The sequence below is a fragment of the Culex pipiens genome, chromosome 2 (genome assembly GCF_016801865.2).
Source record: "Culex pipiens pallens isolate TS chromosome 2, TS_CPP_V2, whole genome shotgun sequence".
NCBI classification, from domain to species: Eukaryota; Metazoa; Arthropoda; class Insecta; order Diptera; family Culicidae; genus Culex; species Culex pipiens.
The window spans coordinates 40,768,595-40,788,912 of record NC_068938.1 but is presented as its reverse complement, the minus strand read 5'-3'; the positions used below and the strand labels follow the sequence as shown (position 1 = coordinate 40,788,912).

General features: G+C 40.9%; 1 protein-coding gene across 1 annotated transcript; it reads left to right on the top strand.

The window, feature by feature from the left end:
* The first annotated feature begins 618 nt into the window (after positions 1-618).
* On the top strand, positions 619-16,656 carry LOC120420253 (homogentisate 1,2-dioxygenase). The gene is made up of 4 exons (XM_039583250.2): positions 619-928; positions 3,399-3,855; positions 3,916-4,449; positions 15,742-16,656. Exons 1-4 carry the CDS (start codon positions 914-916, stop codon positions 16,044-16,046), a joined length of 1,311 nt encoding a protein of 436 aa, XP_039439184.1. The 5' UTR covers positions 619-913; the 3' UTR covers positions 16,047-16,656.
* The last annotated feature ends 3,662 nt before the right edge of the window (positions 16,657-20,318 follow it).

Genomic DNA, 20,318 nt, shown 5'->3' with positions numbered 1-20,318 from the left:
ACAAACGAGTTGGAAATTCAACGCAACTACTACAAGGGAAGAGAACAAAATACCAGTTACTAATTTAACACAATTTGTGTTTGTAAACGAAATCATCTCTAGTCCAAGTGAGGTTTACTAAGTGAAAAAAAAAGATAAAACGGTTAAACATTTTAGAATTTTTATGTCTAAATCACACCATTGTGAGTTACTTACTCCTGTCTGTTTGTGATTATTGTAATTTGTATGTATCGGTCAGTGTTAACCTGTGTATCAAATTCCAGAAAAAAATACATTTTTGGTTACTGTACACTTATCCCAGTCACCACTAAAACAGCACAGCTAAACAACCAGAGAGAGTTTGAATGGTTCACATCGCGGCAAGGGAATAAGCTAAGAAAACAAAAAACACTAGTATTATATACAACTACTATTACAAAACAAAAATCTAACAAATTGAGGATAATAACGTATTTTTTAAATGAACCCGTACGCTAAAATACAAACAGATAACAGACACAACTGACCGCCAAACTCATTGGAAAGAAATTCGCCACTAATGACCTTCTTGACTTTCCCAGACTGGCACGCGTTTTGTACCTGATGACCGGTTCCGAAGCATCCGTCCGACCAACCCTGTATCCAACGTCCGATGTTGTTTGTCTGTCCACCCGCACCGGTCCCTCCAACCAACCACTCGGAAAGCTAGAAACAAAAACAACAACAGTCTGGAATCCGGTTTGATCGGTTTTCGGGCGCGCGCGGTGGCTGTTGTCAACAGGCTCGACGGCGTATTAGATGCCGACCGCGGTCACGTAGCGCGATCAGTCGAGTTCTGGACGCGGCAGCGATCGGTGTGGCTCTCTCTGTCTTATCTCCCCACTCGGGTTTGGTAGATAGTGCTTGGTGATCTTGAGTAGCAGCAAGGAAGATAATGGCTGAGTATCAGGTAGGTTTTGTGATAAGAAGTGAGTTTTGGGAATGCAGCATCATGTTTCTGGGCAAAACTGTTTCGAGTGATCATGTTGTTTGTAGTGTTATCTTTCTACGTCTTACTAAATCCTCAAGAACATCTTGAAAAGCATGATATTTTTTTTAAATTATGTTGCTTGACCTTCAAAACTAATAAACTGCACAATTATAAGTTAAAAACAACCAAAACGAACAAATATCCGTTCCATCCAACGAAAAACTCAACGTCATCTCGATGGAACCTGTTCCAGCAACTTTTGTTGTTGACGAGCTTTGATTGGCTGCCTGTGCGGACGAGCCTCCCGTTGCTCCCTTGGAGACCGGCTCAGCTAATTTGAATATGTATATCTACGTAAGCACGAAGATCAGAATGCCAAGTGACAACAGAATAGTTGAAACTCATCTTTGAACAAGTTTTGATGAATTCGACAAAATTCCTAAAAAATATTTACCTACTTGAATAAATTAAGTGTTGTGTAAATAACATGATGCGCATGCAGTTTTCTTCGCAGTTTTTGTGATATTCAAAAACCTGTTGTTACTATCGTAAATGGTAGAACCAGTTCCTCTAATGTTGACGAAAATGGCCATATTGACGAAAGTTCTAGCAAAAATATACCTGTTTGCTAAATTATTTGCGTCAGTCAAATGCAACCGGACGCGAACAATGTTTTAATCAAGGTTGTTAACGATAAAATTATCAAGGCTCGATAACGAAAACAGTTCTATCGTTATCGCCGATAATGTACGATAACTCGATAACTTTCTAAAATCGACTTAATCTTACAATATAATGTTTAATTTTCACTAAGAATATATTTTATGAAAATGTGGTAAGTTCCAAAGTTTAAATAGTCAAAACTGTTCACAAAATACTGTATTTTTCGAAATTAATGAAATATTCATGATATGCAAAATGGGTATAAAATGAAGCGACACTTTCTATGCTTTTTTACTTTATTAGTTTTTTTAATACTATTTTTTTTACAAAATACAGTATTTTTCGAAAAAATTTTTTTTACAAAATATCGTTTTTTTACGAAATGACTCAAATTTTCAAAAGTTGTAGTATGGGTATCAAACGAAGCGAAATTTGATATGTATTTTCACACAATTGAGTTTTTTTTAAATTCTAAATTTTTTACAAAATATCGTTTTTTTTCGAAAGTACTCAAATTTATAATATGCAATATTGGTATCAAACAAAGCGAAACATTGTATTCTTTTATTAGTTGTATTTTTGAAAAAATAATATTTTTCGAAAATACTAAAATTTTCACAAAATATCGTATTTTTTCGAAAGTACACAACGTGGTTTGTGGATGGTTCCAAAACAATAATAAAGTAAAAAAGCAAACGCAATTTCGCTTCGCTTGATTCCGATATTGTAAATTTAAAAAATTTCGCCATTTTCAAAAATATACGGTATTTTGTGAAAGTTTTAGTATTTTTCAAAAAAAAAACTTTAATCTAGCGAAAAGAATACAAAATTTCGTTTCGTTTGATATCCATATCGCAAATTAAATAATTTAATTCTAAAATAAAACAAAAATTAAAATAACAAGCATTTGACTGAAAAAAGTGTTTTTTAAAAATACATTTACACTAGTTATGTTTTTGCAAAAAAAACTTTTTGTATCAGCCTTATGAAAAATAATCTTTCTTACTGGTTCAATTGACGTGACTAATAAAATTTACAAATTACTTTAAGGTAGGTACCTGTTGAAATCGATAATAGTAGTTTTTGCGGTTCCGTTGTGAAACTACATACTTTTCCTGTAATTCTCAAATAACAAAAAGACCTGCTGTTCAGCGCAAAACATGCCATCATTGGAATAGTTTGTTAATGATTTTTTCAGCCCGAGTCGTACATTTATCCAAGGAGATTCACTGAATTAGATAAAAACGCCGATTGCAGTTGAATCTTCTTAATCACTTTAGAATAGTTTAGAGGTCATACTTAAGCTCAACTATCAAAAATAAGAAAACTTATAAAAATGTGTTTCGTGGTTCGATCATCTGTATTAATATTTGAATTTTTCAGCACTTGTGTCGAAAAGTTAAACTTTTCAATACTGTTTTGGTTTTATCGGTGAATTGACATAGACAATTGACTTAAAATTCCATTCAAAGGGTGTTTTCGTAATTGAAAAAAATGTCGTATGTAACTCGTTGCAAGATTTGATTTTTTCAGCACTCTCCGTATTTAACCAACTCGGTAAACCTCGTCGTGCCAACTCGTACTGAAAAAATCTTCTTTTTGCAACTTGTTGCATGAACTACTATTAAGCTATGTTATTTTTGGTGATGATATGCAGGTCATTGTTCCACTTTGTCCGTGTTAATAGTTCTATGCGTTAAAAGGAAATGCGCATACATCGCATTACATCATGGAGCCGCATGGCACAACAGTATAAAAGAAGTTAGCAAATCTTTTCCATTTTCAGTACCTATCCGGCTTCGGATCCCACTTCTCGTCGGAGGACGCCCGCTGTCCGGGTGCCCTCCCGGAAGGCCAAAACTCTCCCCAAAAGTGCGCGTACGGCCTGTACGCGGAACAACTGTCCGGCAGTGCCTTCACGGCACCCCGCACCGAAAACGTGCGCAGTTGGCTGTACCGCATCCGACCATCGGTGGTCCACGAACCGTTCAAGCCGTACCAGGTGGCACCGTTTCTACGGGGCAATAAATGGGACGAACAGCCTCCAAATCCGAACCAGATGCGGTGGAGTCCGTTCGATTTGCCGGAAACCGGCGAGGAGCGCGACTTTATCGCCGGACTGCACACGGTTTGCGGCGCGGGGGACGTCCGCAGTCGGCACGGGCTGGCCGTGCACGTGTACCTGTGCAACAAGTCGATGGAGAATACCGCGTTCTATAACAGCGATGGGGACTTTTTAATTGGTAGGAAATAAGTTTAAACAAGAAGATTTCAATCAAACTAAACACTTTCTCTACCCACAGTTCCCCAGCAGGGTCCGTTGGACATTACGACGGAGTTTGGACGGCTGTACGTCAAGCCGAACGAAATCTGCGTGATCCCGCAGGGCATCCGGTTCAGCGTAGCCGTTGAAGGGCCCACCCGGGGTTACATCCTCGAAGTGTACGATGGGCACTTCAAGCTGCCCGACCTGGGACCGATCGGCGCAAACGGGCTAGCAAATCCGCGTGACTTCCTCACACCGACGGCATGGTTCGAGGATCGCACCGTGGAAGGATTCAAGATGGTGTCCAAGTACCAAGGAGCGCTGTTTGTCGCCACGCAGAACCATTCGCCGTTCGATGTGGTCGGCTGGCACGGCAATTACGCCCCGTACAAGTACGACCTGGCCAAGTTTATGGTGATCAACTCGGTCAGCTACGATCACTGTGATCCCAGCATCTTCACGGTGTTGACCTGTCCGAGCAACAAGTACGGGACGGCCATTGCCGACTTTGTCATTTTTCCGCCGAGGTGGTCAGTGCAGGAGAACACGTTTAGACCGCCGTATTATCATCGTGAGTACCGCATTTTGCATTATTTATTGGGTAGTTTTGGGAATACATCAGTGCATTAATTAACCTAACTTTGTCCATGAAATTCTTATGCCATATCACACTTTGTTTGTAATGTTGGTACCACTGCGCGATATTGACAATTCGGGCGTTTGCTATTCGTATCGCCATCTTCGCTTAAAAATCTGGATACATTTTTTGCGGGCTGGTCATACACTATGGGCATGTCGAAAATCTATGTTTTGAGAAAGAATTTTCTAATTGATTTAGTCTCTTCGGCAGAGTTGAAGGTTTTTTTTTTTTTTTTCTTCATAAAATTATTTTTATTAGGTCCTTTTCGGTACTGGAACCTGGTTAGGACCGAGTAGGCTTTTGTAATTACATTTGACTTAATAATTACAGAGGATCTTGTGTGTAAATGTTAGTGGGAGGGGAGCCGATTACCCGCGGCCTACTCGGGGTTAGTAGGGAAGGGATTGATGTTAAAGACAAGGCGTGGGAAGGGAAGGGGGATTGTGTAGGGGTTGGTTGGCTCTGCTGGCCTTTGCGTTTTGTCCTCAGCCGCAACTCGGTGTCCAGCTGCTGGGGCGATCTTGCTTTACTTCCGGTGCAACCAGAAACGACGGCTTTGTGCGAAGGCGAGTTATACTAACTAGAGGAAAACTAACTGAAGGGAAACTAACTGGAAGAAAACTAAATAGATATTTTGGAATCTGAGAGGAACTGATAGATAGGATAGAGAACATCAAGGTCTAGTTGAGACAGCGCGTATCGCATCGGGATTTCTGGTGGTCTTCCTCGGGCCCTGAGGGTATCTTTCAACTTAATTCTGTGAGCCTGGTGATCTGGACACGCCCATACGAGATGTTCGATGTCCTGATAACCCTGCCCACAGTCGCAACGGTTCGTATCACTCATGTTGATACGGTACAGATGAGCCTTGGACGAGTAATGGTTCGACATAAGGCGGGACATCGTTCTGATGAATCCACGCGTCAAGTCCATTCCCTTGAACCAGGCTTTTCTTTGCACCTTAGGTCGTATGGAATACATCCAACGTCCTTTGGTGTCGTCGTCCCATTGATTTTGCCAATCCAGAAGCGCACGCTGCCTCGGAAAACCGTAGCATTCTTGTAGGCTAATTGGCCTTTCATAAATGTCTCCACTCTCAGCACCCTTCTTGGCGAGCAAGTCCGCTTTCTCATTACCCGGAATCGAGCAATGAGCGCGGACCCATACCACCGTGATGCTGAAGGACTGAGCCGCCAGGTTGTTTAAAGTCTTGCGTATTTCCGTGAGGAAAAACGTAGACTCCCTGGTCGGCTTCAGAGTCCGGATAGCCTCAACAGAGCTAAAGCTATCGGTGAAGATGAAGTAGTGGTCAAGTGGCATGGTCTCGATGATTCGCAGTGCGCAGTAAACCGCGGCTAACTCTGCGACGTAAACCGAACTCGGGTCCTTCAGCTTAAAGAACAGCTTATAAGATTCATGATAAACACCGAAGCCCGTACAGCCGTCAAGCTTGGAGCCATCGGTGAAGAATCTGTTGTTTGGAGGAACATGGTTGTACTTTGATGCGAAGATCGACGGTACAACTCCCCGCAGAAGATGGTTTGGGATACCGCGAGTATCGGATTTCATGGACGTGTCGAAGCCAATCAGGGTGCTGCTGGTTAACGCAGGCGTGCTCTGTACCGTTGTGCTCGGGCTCCACTCCCACGATGACATAAAGTCATAATATAGAAGCATGCGCCGAGACTCAACGTGAAGGTTCAGCAACGTTTCAAAGTTGTCAATTACCAGTTTATTCCTGTAATCACACCGGATCAGGAACCGGTAAGACAGTTCGTAGTAACGAGTTCGCAGAGGCAACACTCCCGCCAAGACCTCGAGGGTCATGTTGTGAGTTGAGTGCATGCATCCCAAGACAATGCGAAGACATCGGTACTGTATCCGCTGGAGAACCAACAAGCGTGATTTCGCAGCTGATTGGAAGCAGAAACTGCCATATTCCAGCACCGAGAGTATCGTTGTCTTGTACAGTCGAAGCAGGTCAGAAGGATGAGCACCCCACCGGTTGCCAGAGACGCTGCGCAGAAAATTAGTTCTTTGCAGGCACTTTTGCTTCAGGTAGTTGATGTGCTTCCCCCATGTTCCCTTTTGATCGAAGATGGTACCCATGTACATGAAGTGGTCCGACTGCTCGATAGTCTTTCCCGAGAGAGAAAGATTGAGCTGTGCCGGTTCATGCTTCCCCGTAAAAACGACCAGTTCCGTCTTCGCCGGAGAGAATTCAATACCCTTTTCAACTGCCCAATGGGCCAAGTTGTTCAGGGTATCTTGCAAGGGTTCTAGCAGATCGACTTCCTTCTTGGCAGCGATTGAAACCACTGCGTCATCTGCGTACTGTATAAGGGTGCAGTCTCCGGTCAAGCAATCATCGATGTCGCTGACGTAGAAGTTATACATGGATGGACTAAGGCGTGAGCCTTGTGCCAAACCCATGTAACTTATCCGGGTGATTGCCAGATCACCTTGCACAAAGTGCATTTGTTTTTCTGACAACAGGTTGATGAGGAAGTTGCACATCGTCGGATTGAGACCGCTCCGCCGCAGCTTTACTCCCAACACATCGATGGAGACTGAATCAAATGCACCCTTGATGTCTAGGAAGACAGAAGCCATTTGCTGTTTCTTACCACGGGCTATGTCGATCCCTGTGGCCAGCAAGGCTAGACAGTCGCTTGTTCCCTTGCCTCTCCGGAAGCCATACTGCGTGTCTGACAGCAAGTGCTCTCGTTCCATCCATGGTTCGAGGCGGTCGAGGATCATCTTCTCCAGCAACTTGCGTAGACACGACAGCAAGCTGATTGGACGATACGAGTTGTGGTCGGACGCCGGCTTACCGGGCTTTTGAATGGCAACCACCCGGACCTGTCGCCATTCGTGTGGAATTACGTTCTGCTCCACGAACGTGTTGAACAGATTCAACAGACGCTGCTTGGCGACGTCCGGAAGATTCTTCAGCAAGCTGAACTTGATCTTGTCCGGACCAGGAGCAGTGTTGTTGCCCGTCAATAGTGCTATGGAGAGCTCTACCATCGAGAAGGGAGGATTAGCATCGCTCCCATCAACAACGTCGAATGATGATTGTGTCGGCACCGAGTCCGGGCACACCTTCTTGGCGAAATCCAATATCCACTTGTCCGATTTTTCCACACTCTCGTTCGGAACGGAACCTCTACGCATGGCCCTCGCAACGCGCCACAGAGTGCTCATGGACGTATCTGCTGGTAATCCTTCAACGAACTCCCGCCAGTACATTCGCTTCTTCCGCTTCAGAGTATTACTATACCTGCGATCAAGAGCTCTGTACTTTTGGAAGTTCGCTCGGATTCCACACTTGCAGAAGTCCACATAAGCTACAGACCTGGCCGCCGAGAGATCCGTACACTCCTTGTCCCACCAGGGGAGTGGAGGGCGCGTTCGGATGTATGGTCCCGGGACGGGTTTCGTCTGAGCTTGTATCGCACTGTCATAGATCAAGTTAGCCAAAAACGCATATTCTTCAAGCGGTGCCAACCCTGCTCGCAACTCAACTCCAATGGATACTGCCTCCGCGTACTGTTTCCAGTCGATATTTCGCGTCAGATCGTAAGGCATCTCCACCGTTGTCGATTGCTGTGGGCCATGGCTAACCAGAATAGCGATCGGCAAATGATCACTGCCACGAGGATCTTGGAGCACGTTCCAGTCACAGAGAACTGCCAGACTGTTGGAACAGAGCGACAAGTCGATGGCACTCGCCTTCGTACCGGACGTAGTTGGCGTTGGTGGTGTTGCAATCCGCGTAACTTGGTTGTCCCTGTTTAGGAGGGTCATCTGGAAGTCGTCGCACAGTTCATGAATCAGATATGCTTGAGGGTCTGTCTTGTGACTTCCCCACTCGGTGCTGTGAAGATTAAAGTCACCCAGAACCAGTCGCGGTGCCTGCAACAGCTCAAGCATACCCCACAACTTTTGTCGAGTTAACGACACCTGTGGAGGAACGTAGACGGACACAATGCAAATGTCCAGTCCTCTGATCCTGGCCTGTACTGCGACTGCTTCGATTCCTCCTAGCTTCGGGAGCGTGACCTTTCTAAAAGTGTGGCATTTCCTGACCCCAATCAGTACGCCTCCACCTCTATTTGGCCCTGCCCTGCTCTCTGTGATGATGTTGTACCCCCGGAAAGCTGGCGTCTCATCTCCGATAAGAAACGTTTCGCTCAACGCAAACACATCACAGTCCCGTTCGAATGCGAATTGTTGAAAATCGTTTAACTTGGGGGTTAAACTTCTACAATTCCATTGTAGAAAGGAGATGCCGTTTTTCGTTTTTGGTGTATTACCCATCAAAGGAAATGAACGACAAGAGGGGCATCGTGCTAGCAAGCTGTTTCCCGATGTGTCTAGCGAGAGGCTCAAACCGCTTTATGATTAAACGCGTCGGTTCACTCACAAAAGAGCACAGCCATTCCACGATTGTGGAAAAAGTAAGGACTCCTTTGAAGGCATCGGTGATCGGATTCGGTTGAGGAACCGGTTTCAGGGGGATCTTTGGCAGCTTGGGAACGGGCTTCAGCGGCTTGGGAACTGGCTTCGGTACCGGCTTCGGAGCGGGCTTACCCGACGGACCGAAAGGAAAATCCTCCTCGAAGTTCAACGAGTCACTTTCCTTACCCTTGCCGCCAGCGGCTTTCCTGGACTTGGAAGCCTTGTTGCGCTTCGGGTTTGGCCCGGAAGAGTCACTTTCCTCGTCTCTCTGGAAGAGGACCTCCACATCGGAATCTTCGTCCCCCGAATCTTCGTCCGCCAAAGGAGCGAAGCGATTGGGATGGGTCACCTGACTAAGGATTTCCGCGAAGGACTTCTTGGAGCGTTCCCTCAAGGATCGCTTCATCTTGTCCTCGCGCTCCTTGTACTTTGGGCACTGCCGAGTTTTGTGCGGTTCCCCGCCACAAAGCAGGCATTTTTCAGCCTGCTTTTGGCATTCCACGTCCTTGTGGGGGCCGGCGCACTTTGAGCACTTGCTCTTGTTGCTGCAGTAGGTCTTGGTGTGTCCCAACTGCTGGCAGTTTTCGCAGCTCATCACTCGCGGAACGTACAATCGAACTGGAAGCCGAAGCTTGTACAGCTCAATGTAGTCCGGCAGAGCTGACCCTGCAAAAGTCACCCGGAACGAGGCAGAAGGAATGAACTTCTTCTGGCCACCCTCGGTGGTGACGTTGCCCAGTTGCCGGCACTCGAGTACCTCCACAGCTGGAAGTTTAGGGTTCTTGAAGCGTCCCACCGCCCTTGAGAGGTCGACAAGCGACAGACTGTCATCGGTCACCACGCCGTCGATCTCGACTTTGTGGGCCGGAATCCAAACACGGTACTCAATGCTGAACCGCAGATCAGTAACGATCTGATTAGCTTGCACCGCGGAGTTCACGATCACGCGGAGCTTGCTCTTGTTCAGCTTGGTACATTCGACCACCCCAGGATAGTGCTTCTGCAAATCCTTGGTGATCTGTACAAAGTTTAACGGCTTCTGTTTGGGCCGGAAGAAGACCACCCATTCCGTTTGCGATCCCTCTTGATACTGACGAGGACGAGGAATCGGTTTTTGGGAATGAGGATTCAGGGGCGGGGGGAGATTTGGATCCGGATTCGGCACCGGTGTTTTAGGAGGAATTGGATCTGGATTGGGAGAAGGAATTGGGTTTGGAGTCAAGGGGGGATCTGGAGTCAAGGGAGGAATCGGTGGTTGAGGGGGAACCGGATTCGGATCTGATTTAGGACGCTTTCGCTTCTTCCTCTTAGACCCGTCCGTGGATCCCCCTTTACCGTCAGCATCCTTATCCTTCAGGAAGTGGTCCCTGTTGGTGGTGTTTGAAGGAACTCCCGAGACAGAGTCCTCCATTTCCACGTCCTCGTCACCATCAATGGTTGAATCGAAATCAGATTCCTCGTGTTCCGACTCGGTCGGATCCATGATTGAGGAAAAAACGGAAGAAAACTAATCAAAACCAAAAATAAGACTAAAATAACGCAGAAGAAATGAGAAAAAAAAAAATCTAACAGGAAAAAAAAAACTATGAGAAAAAAAAAAACTAAAAGCAAACAAAAAACTCGCCTTTCGCACTCACCGCCGAACTGGCCGCACTGGCTGCCGCCCGCAGCGGGATGCGCGGGAAGCTCGTTTGCGCGCGCTTGTTGTTGTTGTTGTGCTGCCTGCTGCCAGCCACGTAAACAACGGGGTTGTCTCCGACCTGGCCTGGCCGAAAACTGGTCCGCCGACCGCAGTCGACTCTCCGGGGCCGATTCCACCGACCAACGACCGTCTCTCGCCTCAGCTGCCTCCGCGGCCGCTGCTGCTCACTCCTCTTGCTGCTGCTGCTCGGATGCAGGAACTCGTTCCTCTTCCGCTGCTGCACCGCCGCCGTGTCCACGACGACCAGATTGTGGCTTCTCTGACCACCGGAACGGGCTTGTCCGCTCGCACACGCCTCGGAATCGCCGTGAAAAACGCACCAAACACACCGCGAAAAAACACGACTAACCGCTGAGACTTCTGCCGGAGCAATGAGAGTTGAAGGTTATGATTGGGATATTTTAGAAAAAAAAAGTTTCTCTGCAACCATGCATTTTTTCAGCCTGGTTAAACCTGCGTTAGTTTATAAAGAATGTTAGCTTGTAACCATTAAAATATCATCCAATTTGGTCGATTCAGTTACGAGTACTAATCTAATCTAATCTAATCTAACACAAACGCAGCCAGTCCGATGAAAGCATGCTGGAAAGTCTTGCGATTAGATTACGCCCCAAGCACTTTTCTTGTCAGTATTAATAATTGCAGTACATCCGAGAACACCCAAAAATGTATGGCAAAAATTAAAGCGGCCAGCCCTACTGCGTTGTGTTTACCGCAGAGAGGATTCTGAGAACGGATCACATTTCGCAGAATCTACAGGGGAGGAAGGATGCGTGGACATACCGTACCAAACGCTCCAATTTATGATTGCATTAGTTGTGTAGAATGTGTCAAGTGTGATGATACTAATAATACAATAATTAAAACATATAATATAATATAAAAATATGCAATTGGAAAGTCCTCACCGAGTTCGTTGATGATGATCCTTCAATGATACTGAGCACTATGTTGCACCACCGAGAAAATAGCTCAACAGTGATCCACTATAAGCTTCGTTATTTCTCACGCTTTTCTATTGATTGCAAAACATTCAACAATTTCACCATTTCGAGTTTCACAAAAAAAGCAAGAATAGCGACCCCCTGTACAGAAACAAGATCGCGTCGCTTCAACTTGCATCCAAGTTACGACAAAAACTTCTGTGCAACTCATGCCCATTGAAAAAACTGTATGCGGAACGACGGAAACTGAAACGCCGCCGCATCGAATGTCAAAAGAATGAAAATCAAAATGAAAACATTCACCAAAAAACATATTTTTCTGAGGATTAATCTTAATACTGGGCAAAAACTTTACTTGATTCATAAAGTATGAATCACAAGCTCAATGCTTAACACTAAAATAATACTGCAATGTCTCGAAAACATTGAAAAAATCGAATCGAAATAAAGAGCACTAAACGAACAAACCGACCCGTATCGTATGCACGGAAAACTCTTGGTCGATTCAGTTACGAGTACTGGTAAAAAACGTAAAAAATCTCGATTTTGCTCTGGGCGGAGGGGTTAATTTTTGAGATCTATCTAATTTTTTAGGGGACCAAAGGCATCTTTTGCGGTATAATTGAGGTTAGTGCCGAAGTTATATTTTTTTTTGAAAAAAAAGTTCGGCCCATCGATTTTTTTTGCTCTACATATTCGATTAAAATATATTTGAAATTTAAGAGTCAAGAGTAATCTTTTGAAAGGGCTAAAATCACTTATTTTTGACATTCTGAACTGTAGGGCTATATTTAAAAAAATATATGTTTATTGAACAGAACAGAAAATTTCACAAAAGTTTCATTTTAAACATTAAAATTTGAATCAGTAGTTTCCTAGATATCGCCATTTGAAAAATAAGAAAATGCTCATGGGAATCTCAAGGTGAAATTTTTCGAAAAATAATTAGTTTTGCACTTTCAAAATACTTTATGAAGGAAAAGCACCAACCAAAAAATATATGTTTAAGGCTGAGATAATTTTCTACAATTTTCCGTTTCTTTACTTTCTTGAATGGACTACTGGTTGCTGAAATTCATCTTTAAAAAAATGTTTAAAAAGAGTTTTTCCCAGTTTTGCCTAGTAAGCTCTAAATTTTCAACAGAAGATATTTGTGATTTTCAATGAAATTTCTAATCTATTAATTAAAAATATAGGCAGTAAATGACCTCAAAAGTTAAACTGCCCATGTTCACATAAATGTCCCATATGCAAAAACAGCAAGCTGAGAAAAACGCGATTGAAGTTTGTCCCATACATAAGGCTACGTGTTAAGTTTTCGCGAAAAAACTGGATTTCCTCCTGATTTTTAGAACAAAGTACTGGATGTTATAGGCTTTTCTGAAAGATCACACGATTTTGAACAAAACTGTATCTATAACTAAAAATTGAAGAAAATGCATATGGGACATTTATGCGAACAGGGGCAGTAAAGCTGTCTCAAATAAAAAAACACCACCATTAAAAATATATTTGAAATTTAAGGATCCCTTTTGAAATAGCTAAAACACTTATTTTGGACATTTTAAAATAATGGGCAAGATTAAAAAATTTCGAAATTATTTTTATAGAGAAGAATAGAAAATTTAACAAAAGTTGCATTTTTCAACATTGATAATCGAACTTACAGATTCCGACTTTCGAGATATCGCGAATTGAAAAATGAGGGCTTACTGGGCAACACTGAAAAAAAAAACTCATGCAAATTTGCTTCAATTTTTAAAAGCTGAACCTCAGCAAAGGAAAAAAAGGAAATTTTCCCAGCATATCGAAATTATTATTTGCACGGGTCTTTTCCTTCATGAATCACTTTCAACTTGTAAAAAACTAAATATTTTTCGTAACTATTCACTTTAAAAGGCCTTTAACTCAAAAACGATGCACTTTATCAAAACATATGTTGTTTCATTTTTGATTGAAAATATGATTTTTAATTTAAAAAGAAATTTTGAAATTTTGTTTTCTAAAAATTACAAATATTCAGGAATTCCGGACTAGATGATCAAATTCACCGCAAAATATGCCTTTTTTAGTCCCCTGAAATATATTTCAAAATCTAGAAAAACGAAAAAAAAATTGGTGGTGGCACTTTTAGTGACACAAAGTCAAGTAGAAAAATCGGGATTTTTTCCCTTGGGCCTAATTTTCTGAAAAGTCCTTATCATAACCTACAATGCCAGATATACAGATCTCAAAATTCACAAATATCTGTGTTATACAGAATTTTTAAAAATGATACTATTTAAGGGTGCACAGCAACCAAGGAAGTTGTTGTCTTCTTATTCCAAAATTGTCAAACTTACGGACCCAATCCTGCAAGAATCTGATTGCAAAAATATTCAAACTTTGTTGTAAATAACTATGAAGACAGTAATTTAGGGGATGAATAAAAAATTATATCCATAGTTCCCGTATTTTTTAAGATACTAAAATGTCTGTAACAGAAATCTGGGTGCAAAAGTTATGGTTGATGTGTACCGTTAAAACTATTTCAACAATTTAACAAAATCATTGAATGTTGCAGGGTTTTTAAAATATCAAAATATCAGCTCTCACCAACTGCAATTATCTCGCCTGAATATTCATGCCTCAAATACAGCTGCTCTTCTCTCTTCATTGAAACTCTCAGCGCCGAACAAAGCCGAACACGTTTTCGTGTTTACCCACTCGCGATTGACATTTCCTTTTCTCTCTCATTCTCGCTTCCACGATCATCCTACCGCAACAGCGTTTAACCACAAAAGCCGCCACAAAACCAATTTTGCAAACGCAGTTTGAAGGGGCATCATTCGTGGTCGGCTCCTAATCGCCATCTCGCGTTCTCTCATTGCAGTTTTCGGAGAGATTGAGAGACTCAGCGGTGAGAGCGCATTGTCGAGGAAAAGGGAAGGAGTGATAGAGAGAGAATGACATCGCTGGGAATCACGAGACACAAGAAGAGATCTCACAAGCTATAGTGACGGCCGCTATACTCTCGGATATTTTTAGTGCAGAGATAATCTATTGATAGCTTTTCTATCACTCTTTTGCAACACTGGAATGTTGCTTTAATATGATAAAAAAGCATAAATCGCTGTAAAAAAAATCAAGTTTCTGCTATAGCTCCGAATTCCTCATGATTAATAATAATACAGATTTATTTTTTAGGAAAATACAGATCTCTCATAAATCAATCGGGCATCGTTGCCTACAACTTTGCCGAAGGCACCAAATCGATCAGAAATAAACTCTTCTCAAGATACATATTTTCGATTATACACACGATCATTTTACGAAAACACATAGAGCCTTCCTTGTATGGAAAAACTAGTGATACAAATGATGTATTCCCAACAGAACATTCTTTTGTTATGACCATTAATTTAAAACAATACAAATTTTTTTTATGAAAATCACAATCATTGATATCATTGTAGAAAATCAAATCAAATCAATCAAACCATCCACATTAACGACCCCCGGGTCTTTTGTGGTCTCTATTGCAAGTTTCTGCTCGAACCTAGGAGTCCGAAGGCATGAATGGGGAGGGCACCCAAACCTCTTTCTACTCCAAGGAACCTTCCACCCCAGTGTTTGAACTGACGACCTTTGGATTGCGAGTCCAACCGCCGCCAGCGATTCCACCGGAGTAGGCTTGGTTTGGTGTGTTGTTTGTACTTATGGCATGGAGACGACTCCTACACCTGGAATGACTTAACGGCCTAACAACCAAGGCCGGGACCGACATTTTACTTCCTCATCCGATGGAAGGTTGGAGCAGATGGGAATCGAACCCAGAATCATCTGCTTACAAAGCGGACAGCGTAACCATTCGGCCACGCACTGCCATCATTGTAGAAAATATAACTCTTTTTTTACTTCCCGAGAAAATGTGACTCAAGTGTGTGCAAATAATGTTTGATGTAAATTAATTGAATGATTTTCTTGTTAACATAAATCTTTGTTTATAAAAGTTTATTATTTTCAAAACTATATATTTTTTTCCAAACAATTGCATCTAAACATTGTTAGCAGTTTATAAACACAATTCAAAAACAACACTTACCCCAACTCTTCCTACCCTTCCCCTCCCAGGCAACTGCATGTCCGAGTTCATGGGCCTGATCCTGGGCCGGTACGAGGCCAAGGAGGGCGGCTTCCTGCCGGGGGGCGCTTCGCTCCACTCCATCATGACGCCGCACGGGCCCGACCGCAAGTGCTTCGAGGGCGCCTCCAACGCCACCCTCAAGCCGGAACGCATCGCCGAGGGTACGCAGGCGTTCATGTTCGAATCTTCGCTCTCGATGGCCGTGACACGCTGGGGTGAGGAAACGTGCCAAAAGCTGGACGCGAGCTACTACGAATGCTGGCAGACGTTGGAGAAAAAGTTCAAGATTTGAGGAGTTTCGGAATGGCGACGATGACGAGGGCACACGGGCTAAGGACAAGATTCGAATGTTTATTTTCTGTCTCACTTTCCCAGTTGGTTGTTTTTTTTCTGTTTGAAGCAAATTTATAAAATTTATCTTTTTTTTTTCTTCTTTGTTTTACGGTATCTCTTGATTCGCAGTTAATACTTAGAGTTTACATAATAATAATAATAATAATCATAATTCATAGTTCTGCATGTTCCTGCTCGTTTTCACTTGTTTTTAAAAGTTAGATTAGTTTTGTTTTCTTTACGAAAAGAGTACACTTGCGCGGTTCGCTTATTTTTGTGTCGCGTATTTTTTTCATATATTCCTTTCGTTACTCATTCAACTAGGTTTATATCAAGAACGGTTTATTTGTATTATTCCATTAGTAAGTAAGTACTAATCACTTTTGTTTTATTTTCTTTTTCTTTTTTGCGTGTGTGTTAAGTTCAATTCAATCAGTATATGGTGTTTATAATCACACATTCTTTTAAGGTTGTTTGTTTTACTCCTTTCTTTTTGCTATAACGATTACTTTTTTTACACCTAGAAGTAGTTTGTGAGGAAAATAAAGCCATTGTTTCGTGCTTATTCACTTGTTTGTGTTACTTTTTTTAATTATTCAATTCGGTTGAGTATGTCTTCTTGTGTTTGTTTCTTTTGTGAACTATTATTATGCGTACTTTCTTCAAAATGGATACTTAGGAACACTCAAAAAACCTTTCAGGTTAAGTTATATTTTGTGTGTGTTGGGCATGATTCAAAGCGATGTGTTAGGTTTGGGATGAATTTTGCAAAAAAAAAATAAAAATGAAAAAGTCGTTTACTATTGTGCTTTTCCCACAACCAAGTGTCGCGCGTTTTATTTTTATTTTTTGCAGTTTAGTGAGAAAGCACTTGCAATTCTATACAGTCCTGTTTGTATAGTTCGTTAGATTTAATCCACTTCGTTCTCTAGTATCACTTCCTAAGCTACCGTCCTATTGTTCTCCCTCCTTTATAATATATAAATCGTTTTCCTATTTGTCTTTTTCTTCTTCTTTTTGTTGACTCTTGTTGATTAGTTTTGCCCTTTTTCATCCTTACCATCTTCAAATGTTCGTAGAAAAATAAACTGACCCCAAATCTCTAGCACAGGAGTCAAAAATATTTCAAGTGCTGATTTAACCACTTCTCTTGCTTTTTTTCTGCTGAATGCTGGCTGAATAAAACGACGTAAGTAAGCGAAAAATATATACGAATCTATATGCGTGTTTGTGTGTGTTTGTCTGTGGATTTGCGCAATTATTGTTGGAAATATATTACTAAGCTATCCTCTGCATTGTAAAAAATGGACTTTTTGCGTTTCTTTATCATGTCGGTTTGCTTTTTTTATATATATATTTACGTCTTTTTGTTGTTTGTACCAATTAAAATGGGGTCAGGGTTGAGATGGTTTTGTCTAGAAAAAAAAACAGCAATAGCTTAGAAAACTAACAGTTCGGTGCAGGAAACTTGTTCTGTTGTGTTAACTTTTTGTTTAACTCGAAAAGTGCAAAATTATGCTGAGCGATTCTCCCCGAAAAGCGGAAATGGTTTTGTGTTTATTTTACTTAAATTTTTTGGTGAACTTCCCAATGACCAGAAATCGTTTACAATTTTGGTAGCTGTCCATACAAACATAGCAAGGCAGTAATTTTTATTTTGAAACTCATCAGAAATCTCCCACTCGGTGTCACCTTCCCCATGACTGCACTCAATTGAGTGCTGTCACCACGCAGCACCGCACAAGCAAGAAAGAGAAAGCATGTGCGGTCGTGTTGCCCGGCTGTTTCGAGTGTTGAGCTCGGGCTTCTTTCGTGTCAACTTCGTGTGTGTCAACTCTGACGGTCACATCCAAATGACGATCATGCTGTCAGTTATGAATGAAAAAAAGTGATCCGAAATGATTTTTAATCGTGTTTTTTACCGTTCTGTAATTCTGTAATTCTGTAATTTCGGAATTCTTAATCGTGTTTTTTACCGTTGTACATAAAAACAGCAATTCCCCACGAAAACAGCATGATTCGAAAAAAAAAGTTCTCCGATCGGGCTCAAAATTTTTCTGAGGGTTCCTTGGCCAAAATAATTAGACCCGTTTTTTTTGTTTTGCCATTAGGGCGACCTACACCGTGTTAGGGTGGTCCGAAAAATGGAAATTTTCGTCGATTTTTGCAAAAACCACATTTTTCAAAAAATCATAACTCCGACCCATTTCAACCGATTTTAGCTGTCTTGAGCGCAAACGAAAGGGTATTAGATTGGCTTTGAAGGAAAAATAGTTAAAAGTTTCAAATATTTAACCTTACAATTGAAAAGGTCAAATGAAAACTTAAAATGCTCTTTTGAAGGTCACGGAACCAAAGAGCTTATGACTGAAAATATTGTTATCAGATTCCTCGGAAAATTATACATAACATATCAAAACATGGTGAAGTTATGTTTTCAATATTCCGAGATACGATTTTTTGAAAATAAAAACTGGGTTTTTCGATGCGCAGCACGCAAAAACGGGAAAATGACGAAAACGGATAAAAAAACCATTTTTTTTTCACTAAAACTGCGATAACTTAAAAATTTCAGCTATAAAATCTCTTAGTTTATTTTTTAAGAATTTTGTCTTTTTCGACCAAAATTTGTAAAAATTGACTGAACAAGTATATCGTGATAATTTTTTTTAAAGATTGCACAGATTTTTTTAATTGTGTTGTTTTATTTTAGAAATTAATCAAAAACAAAAATTCATGTAAAAGTAACATTCAGTGAAAATAGTCGTCTTTCCCTTCTCCCCCGGTGATTTAACCAGTGGAACAAACAAAAAATAGATTGAAAATTGAATTCCATCAGAGCATAGAAAAAATATTGGGGAAATATAATTACTATTTTCTTGATACTCTAAATAATAGTTCATCAACTTTTCTTAGGAAACTAACTGAATTTAGCAATATTTTTATTCGCCGTAATAACAATTTAACTATTGTTTAATCTGAAATTTGATAGATATAATTTTTAAAGAAGTTAAAAGATTCAAGCTTCGTTTATTCAAGTTTAAATACATATTTTTTTGTATCTTTCAAGTCACCTTTTAAATTTTTTCTAAGTCCTGTTTAATTTTCACGATATTTAATTATTTGAGTGGATGGTTCCCGTAGAAGTTATTATTTTTTGTTTTCTGTTCTAATTTTAAATAAAATTTTGAAGATTTCGTTACAGGTTACAAAATTTTTGCCTATTGATTTTCAAATTAAGATTTTGAAAAGTGAGATGAAAACCTTAAAAATATTTTTACTGGGCAAAATGTCGTAAAAAAGTTATTTTAATTGTTAGATTGTTTTGTTAAATTTGGCTTCGATATGAAATTCAATAAAATGTAACAAGATAAAATAGTAGCAAATCAGCGAAAACTGTTGAGCTATATTAGTCCAACATTAAAATAGCAGCTCAATAAATGACAATACACATGTCCTACATTTTGTGTCAAAATTTTAGTTTATTGAAAAATAAGATATAATATAATATATAATATAATAATAATTAAAAGCATAAAGAGTAATTTCTGTAAGTTTAACATAAATTTTTCATAGTTATTTTAATATTTTTCTTGTTCCGCGAAATTTCCGTGAAATTTGGTGTTTTGAAATGTAGGTCCCCGTGCGATTTGCAATTTTTGAGCGTGAAAAATCACTAAGCCTAGCAATGACCTATACGTGTTTGGGTACTAAAAGTTGCGTATTTCAATTACGAAATAAGAATTTAAAGCGCAACAAAAAGTGCGCACCTTTATAAATAATGCCTTGACTTGACAGATTGCGCATTGAGTACGAGAGCGCGCTAGCGAGCAAGAACAAAGAGCGAGAAGCGTCAACTAACAAAAAATGGCTGAATTTTCGAAACTATTTTTGTTTTTTTTTCGATGAAAAATAAGATTTTTGGAATTCTGAGTATGCCATCAAATCGGGCGTTCAATCTATCTTATCTATATTTATAAAAAATTTCAACGGTTTTTTTCGGCTGAATAAGCAAAAAATCAAAAAACGTCAACAAACGAAAAAAAGGCAGAACGAAGTTTGTCGGGTAAGGCTTGTTTTACATAAAAGTTGACACCAAATTTCCAAACCATCACCATATTAGGCTGCAAATTATTGAAAAACACGTCTTTTCCGAATGTTCGAAAATTGAAGGGGTCGTACCGCCCCTCCGTCACGAGATAACGAAAAAAGGACCTTGAGAGTTACCATT

Excerpts from the sequence above, each read along its gene's own strand:
- LOC120420253 (XM_039583250.2), top strand. Across the intron at positions 3,856-3,915 it reads CGATGGGGACTTTTTAATTG|TTCCCCAGCAGGGTCCGTTG; the intron begins GTAGGAAATAAG and ends CTCTACCCACAG. Across the intron at positions 4,450-15,741 it reads TAGACCGCCGTATTATCATC|GCAACTGCATGTCCGAGTTC; the intron begins GTGAGTACCGCA and ends TTCCCCTCCCAG.